At 46.6% G+C, this 20,350-nt stretch overlaps 1 protein-coding gene across 3 annotated transcripts in view; it reads left to right on the forward strand.

Moving 5' to 3' along the window:
• Positions 1-14,400: 14,400 nt before the first annotated feature.
• The window catches only part of EGLN1 (egl-9 family hypoxia inducible factor 1), a 44,622-nt gene continuing 38,672 nt past the window's right edge, over positions 14,401-20,350 (forward strand). For all 3 annotated transcript variants that reach the window (XR_007773832.1, XM_050949135.1, XM_050949136.1), the window contains exon 1: positions 14,401-15,754. Coding sequence is in view for 2 of the 3 variants with exons in the window: in XM_050949135.1 (XP_050805092.1) it covers positions 14,876-15,754 (879 nt within the window). In the remaining variant the exon portion in view is untranslated. The remainder of the gene's footprint in view (positions 15,755-20,350) is intronic.

A 20,350-nucleotide genomic window follows, 5' to 3' on the forward strand; every position in this document is an offset into this window, starting at 1 on the left:
CCAGGTGGAACGCAATGCATTGTGGGATAGTAGTGGGAGGACTGCCAAAGGTAGAAAAGTTAATCCAAAGTACAGATGTGTCCAAATGAAACTTTTTCTGAAATTACTCATCCTGAAATGAATTCACTTTAAAGATTGGTTGTCCGATTCACAATGTCACAGATAATTTAAAAAAAAGAATTTCTGCATGTGAATGCAAGGCAGTTTAATTAAAAAAAAACAAAAAACTTTCCAATGTAGACAAGCCCAAAGAGGAAGTTGGTGATAAGATAGAGCCTTTCACCTCCAGTTCACTGGTTAGAATCTGTCCCAGTTTGGTAGTGACTGAAAGCCATTGCTAACTGATTGCTCTTTGGCTGTCTATATGAAGTTGGTGAATATGCTCCATCCAATGTCTAGGAGATGAAGACTAGAATTATGCTTGGCTTCCTTGTTGGCAACGGCTGAAAGATCACAGACTGAATGAGCATGGGAACTGAACTACCCTGTAATTCAGTGAGATGCAACTCCCAGCTATAAAGCCACATGTGTTTCTTTGAGGCCCTGCAAGCAGCTCCCAAGGATTCCCTGGTTAGGATCAGAACTCCTCTACTATACATTTTCTTGTGAGGTTGCAGGGGAAGTGCCAATCACCAGAGTAATCAGGACCACTCCTATCCCCTCTGAGAAGCAGGAAAAACAGGGGAGAAAGAGAGTGAGTGCTGGTCCCCTAGTAGCTGAAAGAGGAGGAATGGGAAGATAGCATCAAATAGATTAAAGATAAATGCAAAATAATTATAGCTTGGCATGGAATCCTAGCATTACTTTGAATTGTTTTCATCTTGATGTTTTCTCAGTATGTTATGATGCTGAATCATGGCCCACTATGGTAAATAGGTTGAGAACCACTGCTCTAGAGAAACTGCCCAAGCAGTGTGGAACGTGCCTTTGACTTTTCACAATACAAAGTTTAAAATGAAGACAAAAAACAGAATGAGATGGTCTTGAACTTCTCGTAAAATCTGGTTACATTTTCATAGACTGACAGCTACAGATCACTGTCAGCAGTATCCCCAACGGCGTATAATCGCCTAGGCCAACAAGGCCTAGGCCTAGGGCTGCAAATTTGCAGGTGTGGCAAATTTGCTCACGTCCCCTCCCCAGCTCCGCCCCTTCCCCAAATCCCGGGCTCACCTTCCCCCTCTCAGAGGGAGGGAGGAAGAAGCGAGTAGTGGCACTCGGAGGAGGCAGAGCAGAGGTGAGCTGGGGCCCACGGGCATGGGGAGTAACCCGGGGTGGGCCGGGAACCGCTCCCTGCCCCAGCTCACCTCCGCTTCACCGCTGCCATCTCCCGAGTGCGCCGCAACTCCCCTTCTCTCTCCTCCCTCCCAGGCTTGCCGCACGAAAGTGCTGGGAGGGAGAAGCGAGTAGCAGTGCACTCAGGGGACAGCGAAGGTGACCTGGAGCCAGTGTGCCCGGGGAGTAACTCTTCAGGGGAGGGCAGGGAACCACTCCCTGCCCCAGCTCACCATCACTCCACCTCCGACATCCCCTGAATGCGCCACAGCTCCCTTCTCCCCCCTCCCTCCCAGGCTTGTTGCGGGGGAGCTGAGGTGAGCTGGGGCAGAGGGGGAAGAGGGTGGCAATTTTTTGAGAGCCTAGGGGCAGCAAATTTGTTAATCTGCCACTGAGTGTCCCCAGATTCAAAAACATGTTGTTCTGTAACATACAATCTATTTTTCCTTATCAAAATCCAAACATACTGAGTAAACAATTTCTTACAGCGGTCATAAATGCATTTTAATAAAGCTCCATATAAATGTGTATCAACCCCTTCCCTAGATCAAGCCACTACATTTTCTGTACAAGATCAACTTGTATTCCGAGAAGGGCAATGCATTAAAGTTACAGAGGGTGGGGCAAGTTGAATTGAAGAGCCTGAAGGAATCCTGCAATATTTAAGGCAAGGCAGATGAGTTTATAGAGAGAATATTGTAGAACCATTCTCACTTGTCAGGAGGACTGGACTAAATGAGTGAGATTATGACAGTTTTTCCTTTAAAATTCAAAGTTGGTCAATATTATGAAATTCAGTGATTAGCAGGCAAATTCTTCTGTTACACGGGGTTAAATCTGAAGAAATTGAATGGACTTTAGATTAGTGTAAACTCAGAATATGCACGTCAGAACTGGGTCATGGGCAGTCAGACCTAGTGGTCTGAGCCAGAGTCAACACTCATGACACAGAAGTCAAGAATCAGCTGGGTCAGGATACTGGAACATCAGAGGCAGGAGACAAACTAAAGATTAGAACCATGAATCAGATGCCAGGAATCACACCAGGTCAGGATGCCAGGAAATCAAGCTGGAGCTGGAGCCAAAAGGCACACACTCCAGAACAGGGAGGAGCCCTTTTGTCAAACAGCTTCCTGTTCCTGCTACTGGCTTAAGTATGGCCAGTGGGCCAATCAGCTGTTCTGGGACAGCACCACTGGGACCTCAGGGGGCAGAGCATCAAACTGGGGCTCGACTTCATGGGTCCTATATAAGCAGTTGTCAGCAGGCTGCCACATGGAGGGATGGAGTGTGGCTGCTCCTATGGACCCAGTTTTGAGACTCATGGATCATGACAGCATCCCCACTCTCTTATCAGTGCCTTCTGGGTGATGTGGATCCAGGTTTCTCATAGTGGTGCCTGTGGAAGGCCCATACCAGGGTGAGTGTGAGAATGTTTTCAGCTGGCTCCCAAGTGTGTTCTTCTGGACTACAACCTTCCCAGTCAATTAGGTACTGTAATTTGCCTTGCTTGATCTTAGAATTGAGGACTTTTGGGATAATATATTCATCCTGACCCTGTTCTTGCACTGGTAGTGTTGATGACTGGACTTTATGGGGAAATGTGTTCTCAGCATGTGGTTTTAGAAGCGAGACATGGAGTATGGGGTGGACTCTAAGGGATCAAGGGACCTGGAGTTCAAAGGTGACCAGGTTGATTTGTCACTGAATCTGGTACAGGCCAAGGAAATGGTGGTCTAGTTTCCAAGATGGTCTGTCCATGTGGAGGTGTTCTGTAGAAAGCTACACCTTTTGTCCCACAGTGTAGGTGGGGCCTTATTGTCTATGCTTTGCTTTTTGTAGTCCTCCTTTGCCTTCTCAGGGTGTCCCTTCATCTCCTCTTGGATGTGATAGATGTGTTGTACTAGATCTGAGGCCAATGCATTGTGGGGAAGGAGGTTGGATAGTTGTGAGTGAAATCAGGGCGGGGGGAGAGAGGAGGTTGGTACCCATAGTTGACAAAGAACAGACTGTGGCCTGTGGATGCATGGTCTGCATTAGTATATGAGAACTCAGTGTATGGTGACAGTGAAGACCAGCCATCCTGGTGATGGTTGGTATATCACCGTAAACTTTTTCTCTAGGATCTGGTTGATTCTTTCAATTTGGCCATTTGACTGAGGATGGTAGGCAGAAGACAAGTGTGCATGGAACCCTAATAGATGTAGGGTGTCATGCCAGAAGTGGGCAGTAAACTGGGACTCCTAGTCAGAGGTGACATGATCTAGAAAGCCATGAAGATGGACCACATTTTTTATCCAGAGCTGGGCAGTTTTCCCTGTGGGGATTCTGGTAGGTCCACCATAAAGACCAGGGAAATAGCCTTCTAGGGCTGAGATGGGGTGCCTAGAGATTGGTAGAGACTGCAGGGTATTTAGCATGGGATCTTGGTGCAGGCACACACCTGGAAGGAAATGACAAAGGTCTCTATTGTGGGGTGCATACGAGGCCACCAGAAGTACCGGGACATTAATTGTCCTGTTTTATGTTGCACCAAGTGTCCTATCAGAGTGGTGTCATGGCACAGTTGAAGAACCACCATTCTTGGAGGTCCTGGAGGGGAATATACATGCAGTCCCTTATAAGTGTGATTCCCTCCTGGGTGTCATGTGGTTCTTGGTTGATAATGGCCAACTCATCAGGTGGAATTCCAAAGAGAGAGGGAGCGCAGATGAGCATGAGCAGGTACTGGCAGTGGGTTGCATTAAGGAAATTATAGGACTTGAGAATGTGGTTCCGGATTGGGCTCTCATTGCTAAAACCCATGCCTTTGGGACAAGGCATCAGCCTTGCCACTTCTAGTTCTAGGGCAGCAGGTCAAGGTAAGGTTGAACTGGAAGAAGAATAGAGATCACTAGAGCTGTTGTTGATTTAGGGCCTTGGACCTGCACGTGTACTCCAGGTTCTTGTGATCAGTAAACATTTGGATTGGATGCCAGGCATCTTCCAAGTAATGTCGCTATTTTTCGAAGGTGGTCTTAATTGCCAAGAGCTCTTTGCCCAAGGTCTCATAGCTCTTCTAAGCAGGGGTAAGCTTCCTTGAGTAGCAGGTGATGGGGTGCAGTATTTTCTTGGGTCCATGCCTCTGGGAGAGGATGGCCTTGATCACTGTGCTAGAGTTGTTGATTTCCACAGTGAAAACTCGTATCATATCTGGGTGGATCAATACTGGAGCAATGACGTAGGCAAGCTTTAGCTGCTCGAAAATGCTGGGCATCTAGCAATCAATGCAACTACGCATTTTTGTGGAGTAGGGTAGTGAGGGGCTAGGCTTGTTTCGAAAAATTCAAGATGAACATCCAGTAAAAGTTTGCAAAGCCTAAAAAATGTTGTAGATCACACACATTGCTGGGAGCTGCCCAGTTACAGACAGCCTGGACCTTGCACAGATCCATCTTGATTCCTTTTTGGAGACGGAATGAAATTGAGGAACTAAGCTGAGGCCTGATCAAATGCACACTTCTCAAATTCAGTTTAGGAACTGTGTTGTCATAGTCCCTCCAGGACTGTGCGGATGTGTGTGGTGTACTGGTCCCCGTAATCTGAGGAGATCAATGTGTATTTTATAAGTATATCACTACAAACTGGACCAGTAGGTATCGTAGCACATCATTAATGAAATGCTGGAATGTTGCTTGGGCATTAATCAATCCAAATGGCATGACTCCATATTAAAAGTGGCCACAGTGGGTCCAAAATGCAGTCTTCCATTCGTTTCCCTCTTGGATACAGACAAGGTTGTAAGCTCCCTGAAGATCCAGTCTGATGAATATGCAGGGGGCCACCATGTGGTCCAACAACTCATGGATTAGAGGTAGTGAGTAGTAGTTCCAGATTATCATCTAATTTAGGGCTCAGTAATTGACACAGAGCCCGAGGCTGCTGTCTTTTATTATAAAAAGGACAAGGACACTGGCTGGTGAAGTTGACTTGCAAATGAACTCCCGGGCCAGGCTCTCTTAGAGTTATTCTCACAATGCAACCAGTTCAGGCTCTGACATTGTGTTTATCTGTCCAAACAGTATCTTCTCCCTCGCTGGAGTTCTATGGTACAATCACAGTCCCAATGTTGAGAGAGGCTTTCTGCATTCTTTTTTTCCAAGACACCAGCAGAATCGCAGTACTTCAGAGTGAATTCCATAGTTCCTTCAGTAAGAGTTTCAATGTCAATGACTAAATCTACTTGAACCTTCTTGGGCCTAGGTGCAACACTTACTGGTTCCTGGCCATGCCGTTGGCATAATTCTGATGGGCAAGTGACCTTCTGTTCTCCTCAATGAATGAGGGGATCATGAAGGGCTAGCCAGGAGATTCCAAGATCCAGGGAAAATGCAGGGAATGGATCACACCAAATTATTATTTCTGTGTGTCCCTGAATAATGACCACCAGGGAGATGGTCTCCTCTATAACTGGACCCAAAGGCAACGGGGAGCCATCAATAGTTTCAACCATGTGCAGCTTGGCCTTATGTTGTAGGGGAATCTGTAGGGCCTGAGTTGTAGCTGCATCCATAAAATTGTCCACTCTCCCAAACTGATGAGGGTTTGTTTGTGGGGAATCTGTCAGGGGTTCCCCAAGATGCATTGCTGGATAGACACCTGCAAATGGGAAGTCCCTAGATGGGGCTCAGGGTGTGTCTCAGTGAGGGCTACAGTAGGGGACATTCTATTTTCTCAAGCACCAGATTGGTTCCTCCCACCATGCCTGGACCAGATTGTTTCCCCAAGGTCTTTGGTGTTCATACTAGGCAGACCAAAATGGCATGGCTAGGTTCTCCACAGTAGAAGTACAAGGGTGCTGATAGCACTTTTCCTTTTCTTCAGGAGTGAGCCACTGATAAACCAGGTTGGCTCATATAGGAGCAGGTGATACAGAAGGTGAGGTCATGGTAAAAGGACTGCAGGGAACCTACTTTCTCCTCTTTGTTCTCACAGCTGATCATCTATGGGGATGGCAAGATCCACAAGTATGTCTAGGCCTGTAAGTATCTCTACATGGGCCAGCAGCAGAAGCGTGCCTATAGGAGGCCACTGTGCCTATCTCCTCAGGGTGGCATTGGCCATTCAGGCTCAGTGTGGGTCATCAAAGATAGTTAATATTGACTGGAGAAAGGCATCTTGGTTCAACAGTACTGGGCTATGGCCTTCCAGCTGGGGTGAGACATAGTCTAATGCATTGCCTGTCAGCAGGCTAACTACCAAGGCCGCCTTGAACTGATCAGAGGAGTAGATTTTGAGACGCATCAGAAACTGAAGGTGGCATTGGTTCATGAAGCCCCAGAACTGTCTGCAGTTCCTATCAAACTCCTCAGGCAATGATATTGCTGGCCTTTGTTTGGGGCAAGGCACTGCAGTCTGAGCTCACAGCATTGTATTCTTAGCACTGAGCTGCCTCATTTGTTCCTGCAGCTGCTGGTTTTCCCAATCATCTGCTCAACTTGGGCCTGCAGCACTTGATTATCTGCCTGAATCCAATGGTTATGGTGGCTGTGGTGATGCTGCTGGGTCTATCCTTCTTACACTGGGCTATGTCCTCTAGGGTTATTGTAGTCCAAACAAGCAGTCATGGCCAGGTCATGGGCAGCCAGGCCTGGTGAGGAGAGCTAGAATCCACACTCATAAGACAGGAGTCAAGGGTCAGCACAGCCCACACCACCAAGCGAAACCCCTGTCATCCTCCCGCTCCACTGGGATCTGCCATCCAAACCCCCTACTTAGCAAGTGCAGTTCAGCTGAGAGCGACCAGTGCTTAATTTGTAATGAAACAGGTATTGGGGCTCAAGAAAGCTTTTTACTTTCATAACTGATGCGGCAAGCCCAGAGGTCCCGGGGCTATGAACTACCAAGCCTAGAGGTGCCGGGGCTCAGCCCTGGCAAAAATTAAGCATTGAGGGTGACCCCCTCAATCAGATAGGCTAAGTATAGTTCTGCTGCCCTTTACTCATACAATAAGGATAACATTTCATGACCCCCACATTCAATACTAAAGTGATTTATAACCCAGCACCAGCCAAAATTGATCATTTGGGCAACACAGCTGTGTCTGCTGGATACCTAGTAAAGTAGGTGAGTTCATGTAAATACAGTCTGGTCCTGAAGCCTTTTCCCCACCCCTGGCTCATCCCTAGCTGGCAGCGGAGAGCTCATTCAGACCTTGCTTAAAAATCATGATTTGAAATATATAAGGTTGGTCAACATTGCCGAAACAAATGCATCAACATTGTCAGAAAAAACAGCCACGTGAAGAACCTAGTCTTTGTTCATGCTTTTCAAACTTATTATACTTTTTCAGGTACAAGTATTTTATCATATACTGTATATGCTTCTAAAGTGTGTATTAATGTTTCAATTGCAATTCAAATTTCCAACCAATGACTAAATTGGCAACACTGCATGTAACTAGTTGACCACTGGGGCGGTGTTGGGGAAATTCGAGGGAGGTATACTCACCCATTGGGGGGAGGGGATTGTAGGGAAATCCCTGGTCAGGTACCAAGAGCTAAACTTGAGATGAGAACCAGAGTCAAGCTGGGTCAGGATACTAGGGGGTCAGAGGCAGGAGACAAATGAGATCAGAACCACAAATCAGATGCCAAAAGTCACACTGGGTTAAGATACCAGAAAATTAAGCCATGGGAGTGGGATGCACAAGGCACACAGTCCAGAACAGGGAGAGGCCCAGTGATTCGGATAGCTTCCTGTTCCTGCTGCTGGCTTAAGTAGGGACAATGGGACTCTCCCAATAGGACTGGGGCAGAGCCTCAAACTGGAGCTGGGCATCATGGGTCCTAGGTAAACCCATGTCCGCAGGTTGCTACATTTGGGTTGGAGTGTAGGTGCACCCATGAAACTTATAGAGCCAAGTTCAAATCCCTGTATGTCATGCCTTCAAGGGCAGAATTTGGCCCAAGGCATTTTGAATGCTTAACTAGGTTTTGTCTCTGATTCTCCATTATCTTGAATCTTGTGTAGTAATTGACACCTGTAAAAAGTGGTTATGAAGTGCTAACATTCTGATTTGGTACCATTTTGCACACCTCTTGCACGCATAAGGTGCAAGACAGTGGGGAAGCAGGCCCTCTGTATTTTTGAGAACTATGAACCTGATCCTGAAAGCTGCTGAGTTCCATGAATTCCTATTCACCTCAAAGGGAATTGAAGCTTCTCAGCAACTAACAGGATAAGATTCTCTATTATTTTCTGTACAAAGTAAGGAGACATAAGAGCATTATGATTATTAAGCTGACTTATCTTAATTTTAAAAAAAGCAACCCAAAGTGGTGGTGGTAAACTCCTGTGTAAGAACATTTCCTAGCTTTGCAGAAAAGAAGGAGTAGGTATTACTGAATGGACAAACTACACTAACCCTTTGAATAGCTGAGGACAACAACATGCAGTCAGCAAAAGAGCACTTGCATAGACTTGTGGCTGTACTTTGTACAGTATGTCCTGATTAGAAAGGATGTGAGCTTAACAGAGAATGAAACTCAGACAAACAATCATTTAGTTTTACCTGGAAGAGCTGCAAACCCACTGCAGTTCACTTATTAGGATGAAAAGCAAGCTTGAAAATTGCCACTGTTTATGTCAGTGATTCCACTCTTTTAGCAGAATGAAACCAGTCTGAGAGATGGACTCACAGTACGGTCTGGAGGAATGAGAACAAGTCTTGGAATCAGGGAATCCTGAATTCTAATCTTGGCTTTCTCAGTGACTTGTGTCCTTTTATCTATCTAATCTATTTTAGGATTTTATATTGCCTCCCATCATCATAGTATCTGAGCATCGTCTCTGTAAAACCAATAGCAATAGCAAAACTGCTACTGGACTTCATGGCGTCTTTGACATTTCTACCTTTTCTGGGGGCTAGTCTACACTGAGAACTTACATCACTATAGCTATGTCTCTCTGGAGCGTGAAAAATCCACACCCCTGAGAGACATAGCTATGCCGACCTAACCCCACATGTAGACAGTGCTAGGACAATAGGAAGAGTTTTTCCATCAACCTAGCTATCACTTCCAAGAAAGGTGGATTACTTTTGCTGATGCTAGAATCGCTCCTTTTGGAGTACGTAGCGTTCACACGGAAGTGCTACAGCAGCAGCTGTGCTACTGTAGCATTTTCAGTGTAGACATACTCTAGGTAAAAACTATGCTAGGAGTAGGGTTTTGGGGTCTTTTATTAATTTTTTAAAAGGTTGATTTGTTCCATGTTTTTTCTTGAACGGTGACTTAACCTTTTGTCTCCACTTCCCCATTTATAAAATAGGGACAATACTTATTGATCTACCTCCCAGAGACTTTGAACTTTCTTTCTGGATACCTATCTAGCCTCTACATCTAGTAGTATTTTATAGTGTCTTCATAGTGTTAAATGTATAAAGCAATTATATAAAAGCTAAGTTATTATTACTAGACTTCGAAAAGAGAAATCTGGCCCAATCATCTACCCATTTTAGGTATTTCTAATGATCCCATCACATTAGAATCTAAAGTATTACAAAAACTATTAACTTGCATTAAGTTTATGCTAAAAAACCCTGCTCATGACAAGTTATTTGTTTTTTTATCTTTTGTTTGTATTTCTCCCAAGATGATACATCTGCCTACTATCTTGTCATCTTTCAAATCTCTTTTCAAGACTGACTTCTGTCATGACAGCCACAAGAAATTAGCCACCTAATAACTGCTAGGTAAGAGAGTAGTGGGGGAATAATTTATGGAAGAAAAAAAAAAACTAAACTAAACCAAACCCTCCACAACAATGTTGACTTTTCAATTTGTGCCAGCCATCACCTTGGACATATGCTTGTATATTGTATCCTTTCCCCCATAGTTTCCATCCATTGTTTCAGACCACAAGCTCTTTGAGGCAAAAACACAGTCTTTATAAATTGGGAAAGCACTTAGCACATTGGGCGCACTACAGCAATATAAATAATACATTTCTTTTCCATCAGTTCTCTCACCTTCTTTCTTCAGCTTTTGAAATTACAGGAAGATTTTTATTGAGCAGTTTTGTTTTATACTCAAAACACATTACGGCTTGTACTACCCTTGTAGTGAGTTGCATAGTCATGAAAAATATCCGACCCTTTACAAGTATGAAGCTTGACTCTATCAGCTTTAGTGTTTCTGTGTAGTACTGTTGTTTTGGGGGGAGTTGTAGATAATTAGGAACCTTAAAAATTAGAACCAGGACCTTGAACTGTCTCCCTTAACAAATGTGGTGGAGCCAGTGGACTGTATGAGGCACTGGTGGCCTCTTAGAAAAATTAGTCCCTGGCTTAATGAGTATTACTAGTTACCCCAGAGATAAATTTGCACTGTGGCGCTTTTTCTTGCTTAAACGATGAGCTGTTGAGCATTGCATCAGTTGGAGTTTCTGTGGCCTTCAGCTTCATTCCTAGATAAAGCGAGTTATATTCGTTGAAGCAGAAGGCAACAAATGCATTCATCTTTAACAGTAGAGTTATTCTCTGGCAGAATATAGCATCATTACAATCATATCTTAAAGTTCAGAAAATAATGGGCCTGATTCTCCTCTCACTTGTGCCAGTTTTACAACATTGTATAGCCACTGACTTCAACTGAGTTATTCTTAACTTAAATCCAAAGCGGGGAGAATCAGGCCCAAAATTTCAGAAATTCACTTTTCTCTGCTTGTAGTTAAAGAACATCTCTCATTGGCAGGTGAAGTATGAAAAACCAGGTTATAACATCTTCCCACTTTATACAATGGTCTAAAAAAACCCACTTTGACCCACCTCCTTTCCCAACTACCACCACATCTCCTTTCATCTTTAAACCCATTAAAAATCCTGTACCCAAGCATTGCCTCAAGTTCCTTTCCTACAGCTGTGTTCTTGATTTCCTCCAATCTGATTCTCACCCTTCTCAAACTCCAAGGTTTTCAACAACCTCCTGGCCAAATCTCAGGGCCTTTATTCTATTTGCTATCTTAGACACCACTGGTCATACTCTCCTTGAAATTTTGCCCTTTCTGCTTTCATGATCCTGTCCTCTTTTAATTCTCCTTCTGACTCTCTAATAATTTATTTAATCCTCCCTCCTCCCACTTTCTGGGAGTATCCCTCACCTGGCACACCTTCTCTCCTCCCTTTACATCCTTTATCTAGGTGACTGCATCTGCTCACATTCCTCTAACCACCATTTCTATGCCAATAACTCTCAAAGCTACCTTTCCTATCTGTATTAGTTACCTAAACAGCCTGCATTACCATAGTATCTGACTGCCTCACAATCTTATCCTCACAACAGCCCTTTGTAGTAGGGAAGTACAATTATCCCCATTTTACAGATAGGGAATGGAGGCACAGAGAGGGTAAAGGTGGGATTCACAAAGGTATTTAGGCACCTAACTACCATTGAAATCAGTAGGAGTTAGGTGCCTAAATATCTTTATGAATCCCACCCAAAATGACTTGCTTAAGGTCAATGGCACAGCAGCAGGGCTGTCCCTAGTGGGGTGCAGGGTCAAGGACAACCGCACCCTCAGCTCCAGGCTCTGCCCTCACTCCACCCCTTCTCCCAAGCATCTGCCCCGCCCAGGGCCAGCTCTAGCAATTTCGCCACCCCAAGCACGGCGGCACGCCGTGGGGGGCGCTCTGCCGCTTGCTGGTCCCGCTGCTCCAGTGGACCTCCTGCAGGCTTCCCTGCGGGGGGTCCGGTGGTCCCATGACTCCAGTGGACCTCCCGCAGGCATGCCCTGAGGATGCTCCACCGGAGCCACGGGACCAGCGGACCCTCCACAGGCAAGACTGCGGGAGCTCCACTGGAGCCGCCTGCCGCCCTCCCGGCAACTGGCAGAGCGCCCCCCCCAGCATGCCGCCCCAAGCACACGCTTGGCGCGCTGTGGCCTGGAGCCGGCCCTGGCCCCGCCTCTTCCCACCCTGCTCAGCCCCCACTCCACCCCTGCCCCCAAGCTCCCGTCTCTTCCTGCCCCTGCTCTGCTCTCCTTGCTCCCATTCCACTCTTTCCCCAAAACCTCTGTCCCACCTCTTTCTAGCTTCCATTCCCTCTCTCAAGTGATGTCAGGATCTGGCGGAATAGGGCGGGCTGGGAGCAGGTCGCTTGCTGCTGCTGCCGCCTGCCCCCCCACTAAACCTGCAGGCAGGATGGCTCTGCACAGGAGAGACTCAAACCCGGGTCTCTCAAGTCCTAGGCTACTTACTAGATCAGCGGCCCTGGTTGGGCTATCTCCAAGCATACCTAAATCTTGGTTCATTTAGCTGACATCTTTTAACTTTCACATCAGCTTGAAATGGCAAAAACTGACCACCTAGTCTGCCCTCTCCACTACTTCCTTTCTCCGTCAGTGTCAATAACACCATTAGGAATCATCCGTGTCACTAAAGCCCAGAATGCAGATGTCATCTTTGATATGCTCTCCCTATCTCAAAACATCCATGCTGTTATTCTAAATCTTGCCTTTTCTTGCCTGTCATTTTATAATATTTTGTACTTATGTGTAGGGCCCTACCAAATTCATGGTCATGAAAAATGCATCATGGATTGTAAAATCTGGTCTTTTGTGTGCTTTTACCATTGAGACCAGTAATTCTCAAACTGGGGATCCTGACCAAAAAGGGAGTTGCAGAGGGGTCACCCTCTGCACTTCCTTCAGAACTGGGTGGCCAGAGGGTGGTGGCTGTTGGCAGGGTGCCCAGTTCTGAAGACTGTGACCTGCCAGCAGCAGCGCAGAAGCAAGGTAGTAATACCATACCATGCCATCTTTACATTTATGTTGCTGCCTTCAGAGCTGGGCAGCCAGAGAGTGGCAGCTGCTTACTGAGGACCCAGCTCTGCAGGCAGCATCACAGAAGTAAAAGAAGCCATGCCATGCCATCCGTACTTCTGCACTGCTGCTGGAGGTGGCTCTGCCTTCAGAACTGGGCTCCTGGCCTGCAGCCGCCATTCTCAGCTGCCCAGCTCTGAAGGCAGCACTGGTACTAGCAGCATCACAGAAATAAGGTTAGCAATAATGCAACCCCCCCTACAGTAACCTTGTGACCCCTGCACAATTCCTTTTTGAGTCAGGACCTGTACAGTTACAGCATGAAATTTCAGATTTAAATAGCTGAAAAAAATGCAATTTACAATTTAAAAAATCTTATGACTGTGAAATTGACCGACATGAACTCTGAATTTGGTAGGACCCTATTTATGTTATCACTTTTCAGTGAAGGAGCCTGGTGCACTTTACTAATGTGGATATGTATTATTAGCCCTCTTTTATGGATGAGGCTACTGAGACACCAAGAAATTAAAGGTATGCCATTAACCTGTAATCTATTTTTTTAAAAAGTAGTTTCTATCCCCCTGCTAGCTGTTGTCATTTAACAACCAAATTGTCTTTCTTTGGGGGTGGGGGAGTGTTTTCCTCTCCACTGTTACTCTGCGAAACAACCCCCTCCATCCTAAAAAAATAAACACGAGCAGAACCTGTGTACATGAGAAACCATAGTGTAATTGACTATGCAGAAAGTGTTGTCGAATGTACAGTTTTGCAAACCTTTCCATTATAGCAACTTTAGGTCTTTTAACTATAGTAAGTAAATAATTTTCAGACAGAAGTGTGAATTCAAGCTGTTTCCCTTTAAGTGACTTGCCCAAGGCCACTCAGTAGATCAGTGGCAGAATTTGGGACTGTAAATCATGTCCTACTACATACCAGACACACCACTTCTTATGTTTGTACAGCACTGAGCACATGGCTGCTATTAGATAAATAACTGTAGTTCATTTAGCAGACCACAGTGCAAATCACAGAGAAGAGAGGCCAAGCAGGTCAGAACAGATTTTTGTAAAATGTGGGTGCTTGGTTCCAAGATTTTGGTTTGGCCTCTGCTCCAACTGGGCTCCGCAGAGAGAGCAAAGGAGTGTCTACTCACGTCCTGGCAGGGCTGCTTAAAGTGACCGAGGGCAAAATCCACCCCATCTGCTCTAATACAAACAAATCACGGCCTTTAAGGTGGCTGACGAACTAAAACCTCCCTCAAGAGCGGTGTTACAGCCCCACCCCCAACGCTGCAGCAGTGCTGAGCTGGCCCGCACTCCCCCTCTTCTGCGGCTCCGCCCCGGCCGCGCAGGCTGGCTGGAAGTGGCGTACGTGCAAAGCGGGCAGAGATAGTGGCGCCTCCTCCTCGCCCCCGCAACCCCCCCGACTCAGGCAGCGGCGAGGCGAAGGGAGGAGACGCCGACCCGCACCGGGAAGAGGAGGCGACCCTAGTTCCCGGCGTAGAGGGGGGAGACGGCGGCCTCGGCACTCCCAGCTTCCTCCCTCGCCGGAGCAGCGATGAGGCGGTGGCGAGCCTGAGCCCCTGGGGAGACCAGAGCGCCCTCGGCTCCTGCGGGTGCCCGCTCCCCACCCAGGAGGAGGCCCGGGCTCCGTCGCGGGAGGCAGGCAGGGGAGCGGAGGCCGCCGCGGAGCTGGGACGGCCATGATGCAGTGAGAGCTGCCCGCCCTCCCAGGCTCCCTCCCAGCGCGGCCCGCCTGAGCGCTGCTGCCCCCGCGGAGCACCAGGGGCGGCGGCGCCATGGCCAATGACAGCGGCGGGGGTAGCGGGGCCGGCCAGGGCGGCGGCGGCGGCGGCAGCGAGCGGGACCGGCAGTACTGCGAGCTGTGCGGGAAGATGGAGAACCTGCTGCGGTGCGGCCGCTGCCGCAGCTCCTTCTACTGCAGCAAGGAGCACCAGCGCCAGGACTGGAAGAAGCACAAGCTCATCTGCCGCAGCGGGGGCGGCGCGGCGGCGGCAGGGGGCGCTGCCGAGCACCACGCCGGGGCCGCCGCGGGAGCAGGCGGCGGCCGGGAGGAGGGAGCCGTGGCTAAGAAGGTGCCGCCGGGCGCGGGCCCCGGCGCGGAGGAGGAGGCTGCAGCTGCGGCGCCTCTGACCAACAACCAAGTTCCCATGGGCGCTGCTGCGCTGTCCGAGGCGGCGGCCCCCGCCGAAGAGGAGGCTGCGGCGGCGGCGGCTCCGGGCGGGGAGGCGGGGCTCGTGTACCGGGACAAATCCGACCTGTACCCGGGCGGGGGCCAGGCCGGGGCCGGCGGGGGCGCGCTGCGGCCGAACGGGCAGACCAAGTCGCTGGTGCCGCAGCGGCTGGCGCTGGAATACATCGTGCCCTGCATGAACAAGCACGGCATCTGCGTGGTGGACGAGTTCCTGGGCAAGGAGGTGGGCGGGCGCATCGCCCGGGAGGTGCGGGCCCTGCACCACACTGGCCGCTTCACCGACGGGCAGCTGGTCAGCCAGAAGAGCGACTCCTCCAAGGACATCCGCGGGGACAAGATCACCTGGGTGGAGGGCAAGGAGCCCGGCTGTCAGACCATCGGGCTCCTCATGAACAGCATGGACGATCTCATCCGCCACTGCAATGGCAAGCTGGGCAACTACAAAATCAACGGCAGGACGAAAGTGAGTGACCCTCCCTTCCCCTCACCCGTCTGCTGCTCGGCCTCCACCCCAGGCTCCCCAGCACCTGGGGCTTCTCCCCCATTTCCATGGTTTTGTTCAACATCTTGATTAATGAGCTGGATGATGGGCTGGATTGCACCCTCAGCAAGTTCGCAGTTGGCACTAAGCTAGGGGGAGAGGTAGATATGCTGGAGGGTAGGGCTAGGGGCCGGAGTGATCTAGACAAATTGGAGGATTGGGCGAAAAGAAATCTGATGAGATTCTACAAGGATAAGTGCAGAGAGTCCTGCACTAAAGGAAGAAGCCCATGCACTGCTACAGGCTGGGGACCGACTGGCTAAGCGGCAGTTTTGGAGAAAAGGACCTGGGGATTACAGTGGGTGAGAAGCTGTATATAAGTCAACAGTGTGCCCTTGTTTCCAAGAAGGCCAATGGCATGTTACCTGTTTTAGTAGGAGCATTGCCAGCCAATTGAGGGAAGTGATTTATTTCTCTCTGTTTGGCACTGGTGAGACCACACCTGGAGTATTGTGTCCAGTTTTGGTCCCCTCACTGCAGAAGGGATGTGGACAGATTGAAGAGAGTCCAGCTGAGGGCAACGAAAATTATTAGGGGGCTGGGGTACATAATTTATGAGGAGAGGCTGAGGGAACTGGGGTTATTTAGTCTGCAGAAGAGAAGTGTGATTGGGGGATTTGATAGCAGCCTTCAGTTACCTGAAGTGGAGTTCCAAAGAGGATGGAGCTAGGCTGTTTTCAGTGGAGGCAACTGACGGAACAAGAAGCAATGGTCTCAAGTTGCAGTGGGGGAGGTCTAGGTTGGATATTAGGAAACACTGTTTCACTAGAAGAGTGGTGAAGCACTGGAACGGGTTAACTAGGAAGGTGGTGGAATCTCTGTGCTTAGAGGTTTTTAAGGCACAGCTTGACAAATCTCTGGCTTGGGTGATTTACTTGGAGTTGGACCTGCTTTGAGCAGGGGATTGGACTAGATGACCTTCTGAGGTCTTTTCCAACCCTAATATTCTATGATTCTATCCACCTTTCTAGCATCTCCTCTAAGGCCAAGCTGCACCATGGTTAATGGGTTAGATCATCACCTCTCCCCGCCCTTCTGTCTCACCCTGAAGGGGCAGCTCAAGTGAGAATTGAAAAATAAAATAGTTGAGTCTGTTTCTTCTTGTCAAAAAAGCCACTGACAGGCAAGCTCCACTGATATCAATATTGAGCATCTTAGTCAATTTTGTCACTGTGCAGCACCAAAGAAACTCTGCTGGAAATAGCAACAGTAGGATTATATGGACAGCATTTTAACTGCTGTGTTGTCTAACCCTGTTTAGAACTCTCTAAAATTCTCATTGTAAGTGTAATCATAGGCTTGGCAGGGGCCAAGGATTGGATAGTCCTGGAAACTGAACAGCTTCTCATTCCTAGAGGGTTGTCCCTAAATGTCAGGGTGGGGTAATGTGTATTGCTGGTGAGTGAGGCAATATCTTTTATTGGACCAGCTACTGTTGGTTACAGACACAAGCTTTTGAGCCACACAGAGCTCTGGGAAAAATCAGACCTGAAGAAGAGCTCTGTGTGGCTCAAAATAAATAAATAAAAAATACCACCTCACCCACCTTGTCTCTAATATCCTGGGACCCACATGGCTAAAACTACCCTGCATATAACAGTGATTGCTGCTGTCAGTGCTGTGCCTGTTCTGTGTTTGACTTTCATTTCTAGGACAGTCAGTGGGCATGCTTTAATAAATGCTATATCCCGTATGCAAAACTGTAATACTGTATTAAATGTCTGAACTCGTACAGCACAATCCTTGTTTGTGTAAGTACAAGAAACACAGCTTCAAATAGAAGTGCCTTTCCTCGTGAGAAAGATGAGGCAGGTCTGTAATGTCAAGGTTGCTACAGGACTTGTTAGTTCTAATTTTCCTCTTCTCTATCCTCTTATGTGCACAGCAGTTTTTTGTTCTGAATGTGGCAGAAAACTCATATTGTACAGGTGGGAAAATAGTTTTGAAAATGATGCAGTTTAATTTGACCGACTTGAGTTTTTTCTTTTTCTTCATAAGTAAAAGACAGCTCTGAAGATAAACAGTATCTGCTGTGGAAACTCTCACGCTCTACACATGGGTGAAAATGATCCTCCTTTAAATTCTGTTTGAACTGGTGACCCCTGAAAATTTGGAATGTGAGGGTCACTGTCTGTAGTGTTCCCCGTTAGATATTAAGTAATTTGACCACTTAGGAGAGCTCGTGCTGCAACAGTGTTTGATCAGTTTCTCATGATTGCTTCAGTTTATAAATTCTGAAATAGTAATTCTTGTCATGAATACTTCTAGAATTACTTAGGGGTGTTTGCTTATGAAGATGCTCTTGGCAGTGAAGGCTGTAGCATGTATGTAGTCTGTTAAATTACCATGAGTTGCTTTGGTGTAGTAATACAGAAAGTGTTGTAAATAGGTGTTTGCATAAAACTGCTGGATATGGAACTGTGGCTTACAGACTGTAATATGTCAGACTGCAATATGTCAGATTGCAATATTTGGCACACTTATGAATACAACAAAATGGAAATTATTGAGTAAGTATCCAGGTATATTTTTTTTTAATAAGTTTGTAACTTGTTGACCTATAGTGGAGTCATCAGGCAGTGTGGTTTTTATAACCTACTGTAAAATGTAAGTGGTGAGGAGAGGAAAGGTGTGATTGTTTTGTGAGATGTTTTCTTTGCCAGTCTTGCCAAAAATTAGTACATTCATATTTTCCTTAGTGTTTTGGGTGTGTGGGGTTTTTTTGTGGTGTTTTTTTTTTTTGAGACACTAGCCCTCTTAATATGGAATTCAAAGTTTCATGTCATAGTCATCCTGACTTGCAACTGTTTTTTGGTTGTTTTTTTTTTTTTTGGGTTCTTAAAGGAAAAAAAAAACAGCCTTTACAGGAGACTGTATAGGACATCTCTCAGTTAAATAAAGGTCCTAGTAATAAAGAAAAAAATCAAACATTTTAAACATTTGCAAAAAAGATAAAACATCATTTTCAGCTAAATCTCTGACAACTTGCTACTTCTGTTGCAACATAAGAATGTTAGTGTGAACTGCTAAGAAGCAATGTGTGTCTGCACTGTGACAGACTCTTCTTGCTGCAGAGCATCAGCTAGTAGGAAGCTATGGGGAAGAGGGAGAAACTGAAAGGCCGGTAGCCCTGGCCCTCTTTGGGATACAGTAAATTATATAGATTTCCCTGCTGATGGAGAGTGTGTGGAATTTTGTTTGTGTACCTTGGTGTACTGACACTTAATTTGAAAGGTTATTATGGTGGAAACTGCTGGCTGACGTACTATGATTGTGTGGGTTTCTTGTGTAACTCCATAGCATGGTATTTGTTAGCCAATTCATCCTTCAAGTAAGTATTCCACTCAAAAAATCCTCAAAGTTAAAATATTACAAAACAGCCTCCTAAAATCTGTCGCATTGTTAGATTTAAAATTGGAGTAGTACTGTCTGAATGGTAATCCTGCGTTTTCCATGGCCTCTGCCTTTTTGTAATTCAGACCCCAATCCTGCAGTTTACGATAGATGGATAGTATGGTGTAAACAGAAAGACTAGGGCTTAGAGGAAGGACTATTGGAGTTGCCACACAGCATCAAATTATTAGTTCATTTAGTCTGGTATCCTACCAGCTTCTGGCAGTGGCCAATACCTGATGCTTCAGAGGTGGTTACACCTCCACCTCAGAAACCACCAGGCTAATTGTGAAATGATGTACATGGGCAGGAGAGAATTCCTTCCTGCAGTTAGTTCTAAATGGAGTAAGAATAAGACCGATGGAATGTGGTTAGTCCTACTTGGATGCAATCTGTACCTTTTGAAATCTCTGGGGATGTGTTATGGACAAGATCCCTCCAAGAGATGAAAAGGTTTAGAGAGATGTTGCTTTTCTCTCCTCTCTTTTTCCCTTGCTTTCCTTGTAGTAGAGGCGAATGTTTGTGCTGCTGGGGGTAAGCTTACTTTCTCAGCAACTTCAGCAGGGACAAAGTGGAAGTCAGTGAGTTTTCAAGAATCGTTCTCTTGAGTGGGTTAGAGGATAGACAAAAGGAGAGAAGAGAGAAAAGTCTTAAAAGGAAGGTTAAAATTGCCAAGGTATTTGGTCTAGTGCAGGGGTTGGCAGCCTTTCAGAAGAGCTGTGCCGAGTCTTCATTTATTCACTCTAATTTAAGGTTTCGCGTGCCAGTAATACATGTTAACATTTTTAGAAAGTCTCTTTCTATAAGTCTATAATATATAACTAAACTGTTGTTGTATGTCAAGTAAATAAGGTTTTTAAAATGTTTAAGCAGCTTCATTTTAAAATTAAATTAAAATGCAGAGCCTCCTGGACTGGTGGCCAGGACCTGGGCAGTGTGAGTGCCACTGAAAATCAGCTCATGTGCCACAAGTTGCCTATCCCGGTCTAGTGTATACTTCTGAACCAAGCTTATTCACTTACTCCCACAGCTAACAGGGACTAGGAGTGCTATGAAAAATTATATTTATTTCTTCGTACCTCAGCCTCCACCAGCTGTACAGAATTGCACTTGTGCCACTCCTTC

The sequence above is a fragment of the Gopherus flavomarginatus genome, chromosome 4 (assembly GCF_025201925.1).
Source record: "Gopherus flavomarginatus isolate rGopFla2 chromosome 4, rGopFla2.mat.asm, whole genome shotgun sequence".
NCBI classification, from domain to species: Eukaryota; Metazoa; Chordata; order Testudines; family Testudinidae; genus Gopherus; species Gopherus flavomarginatus.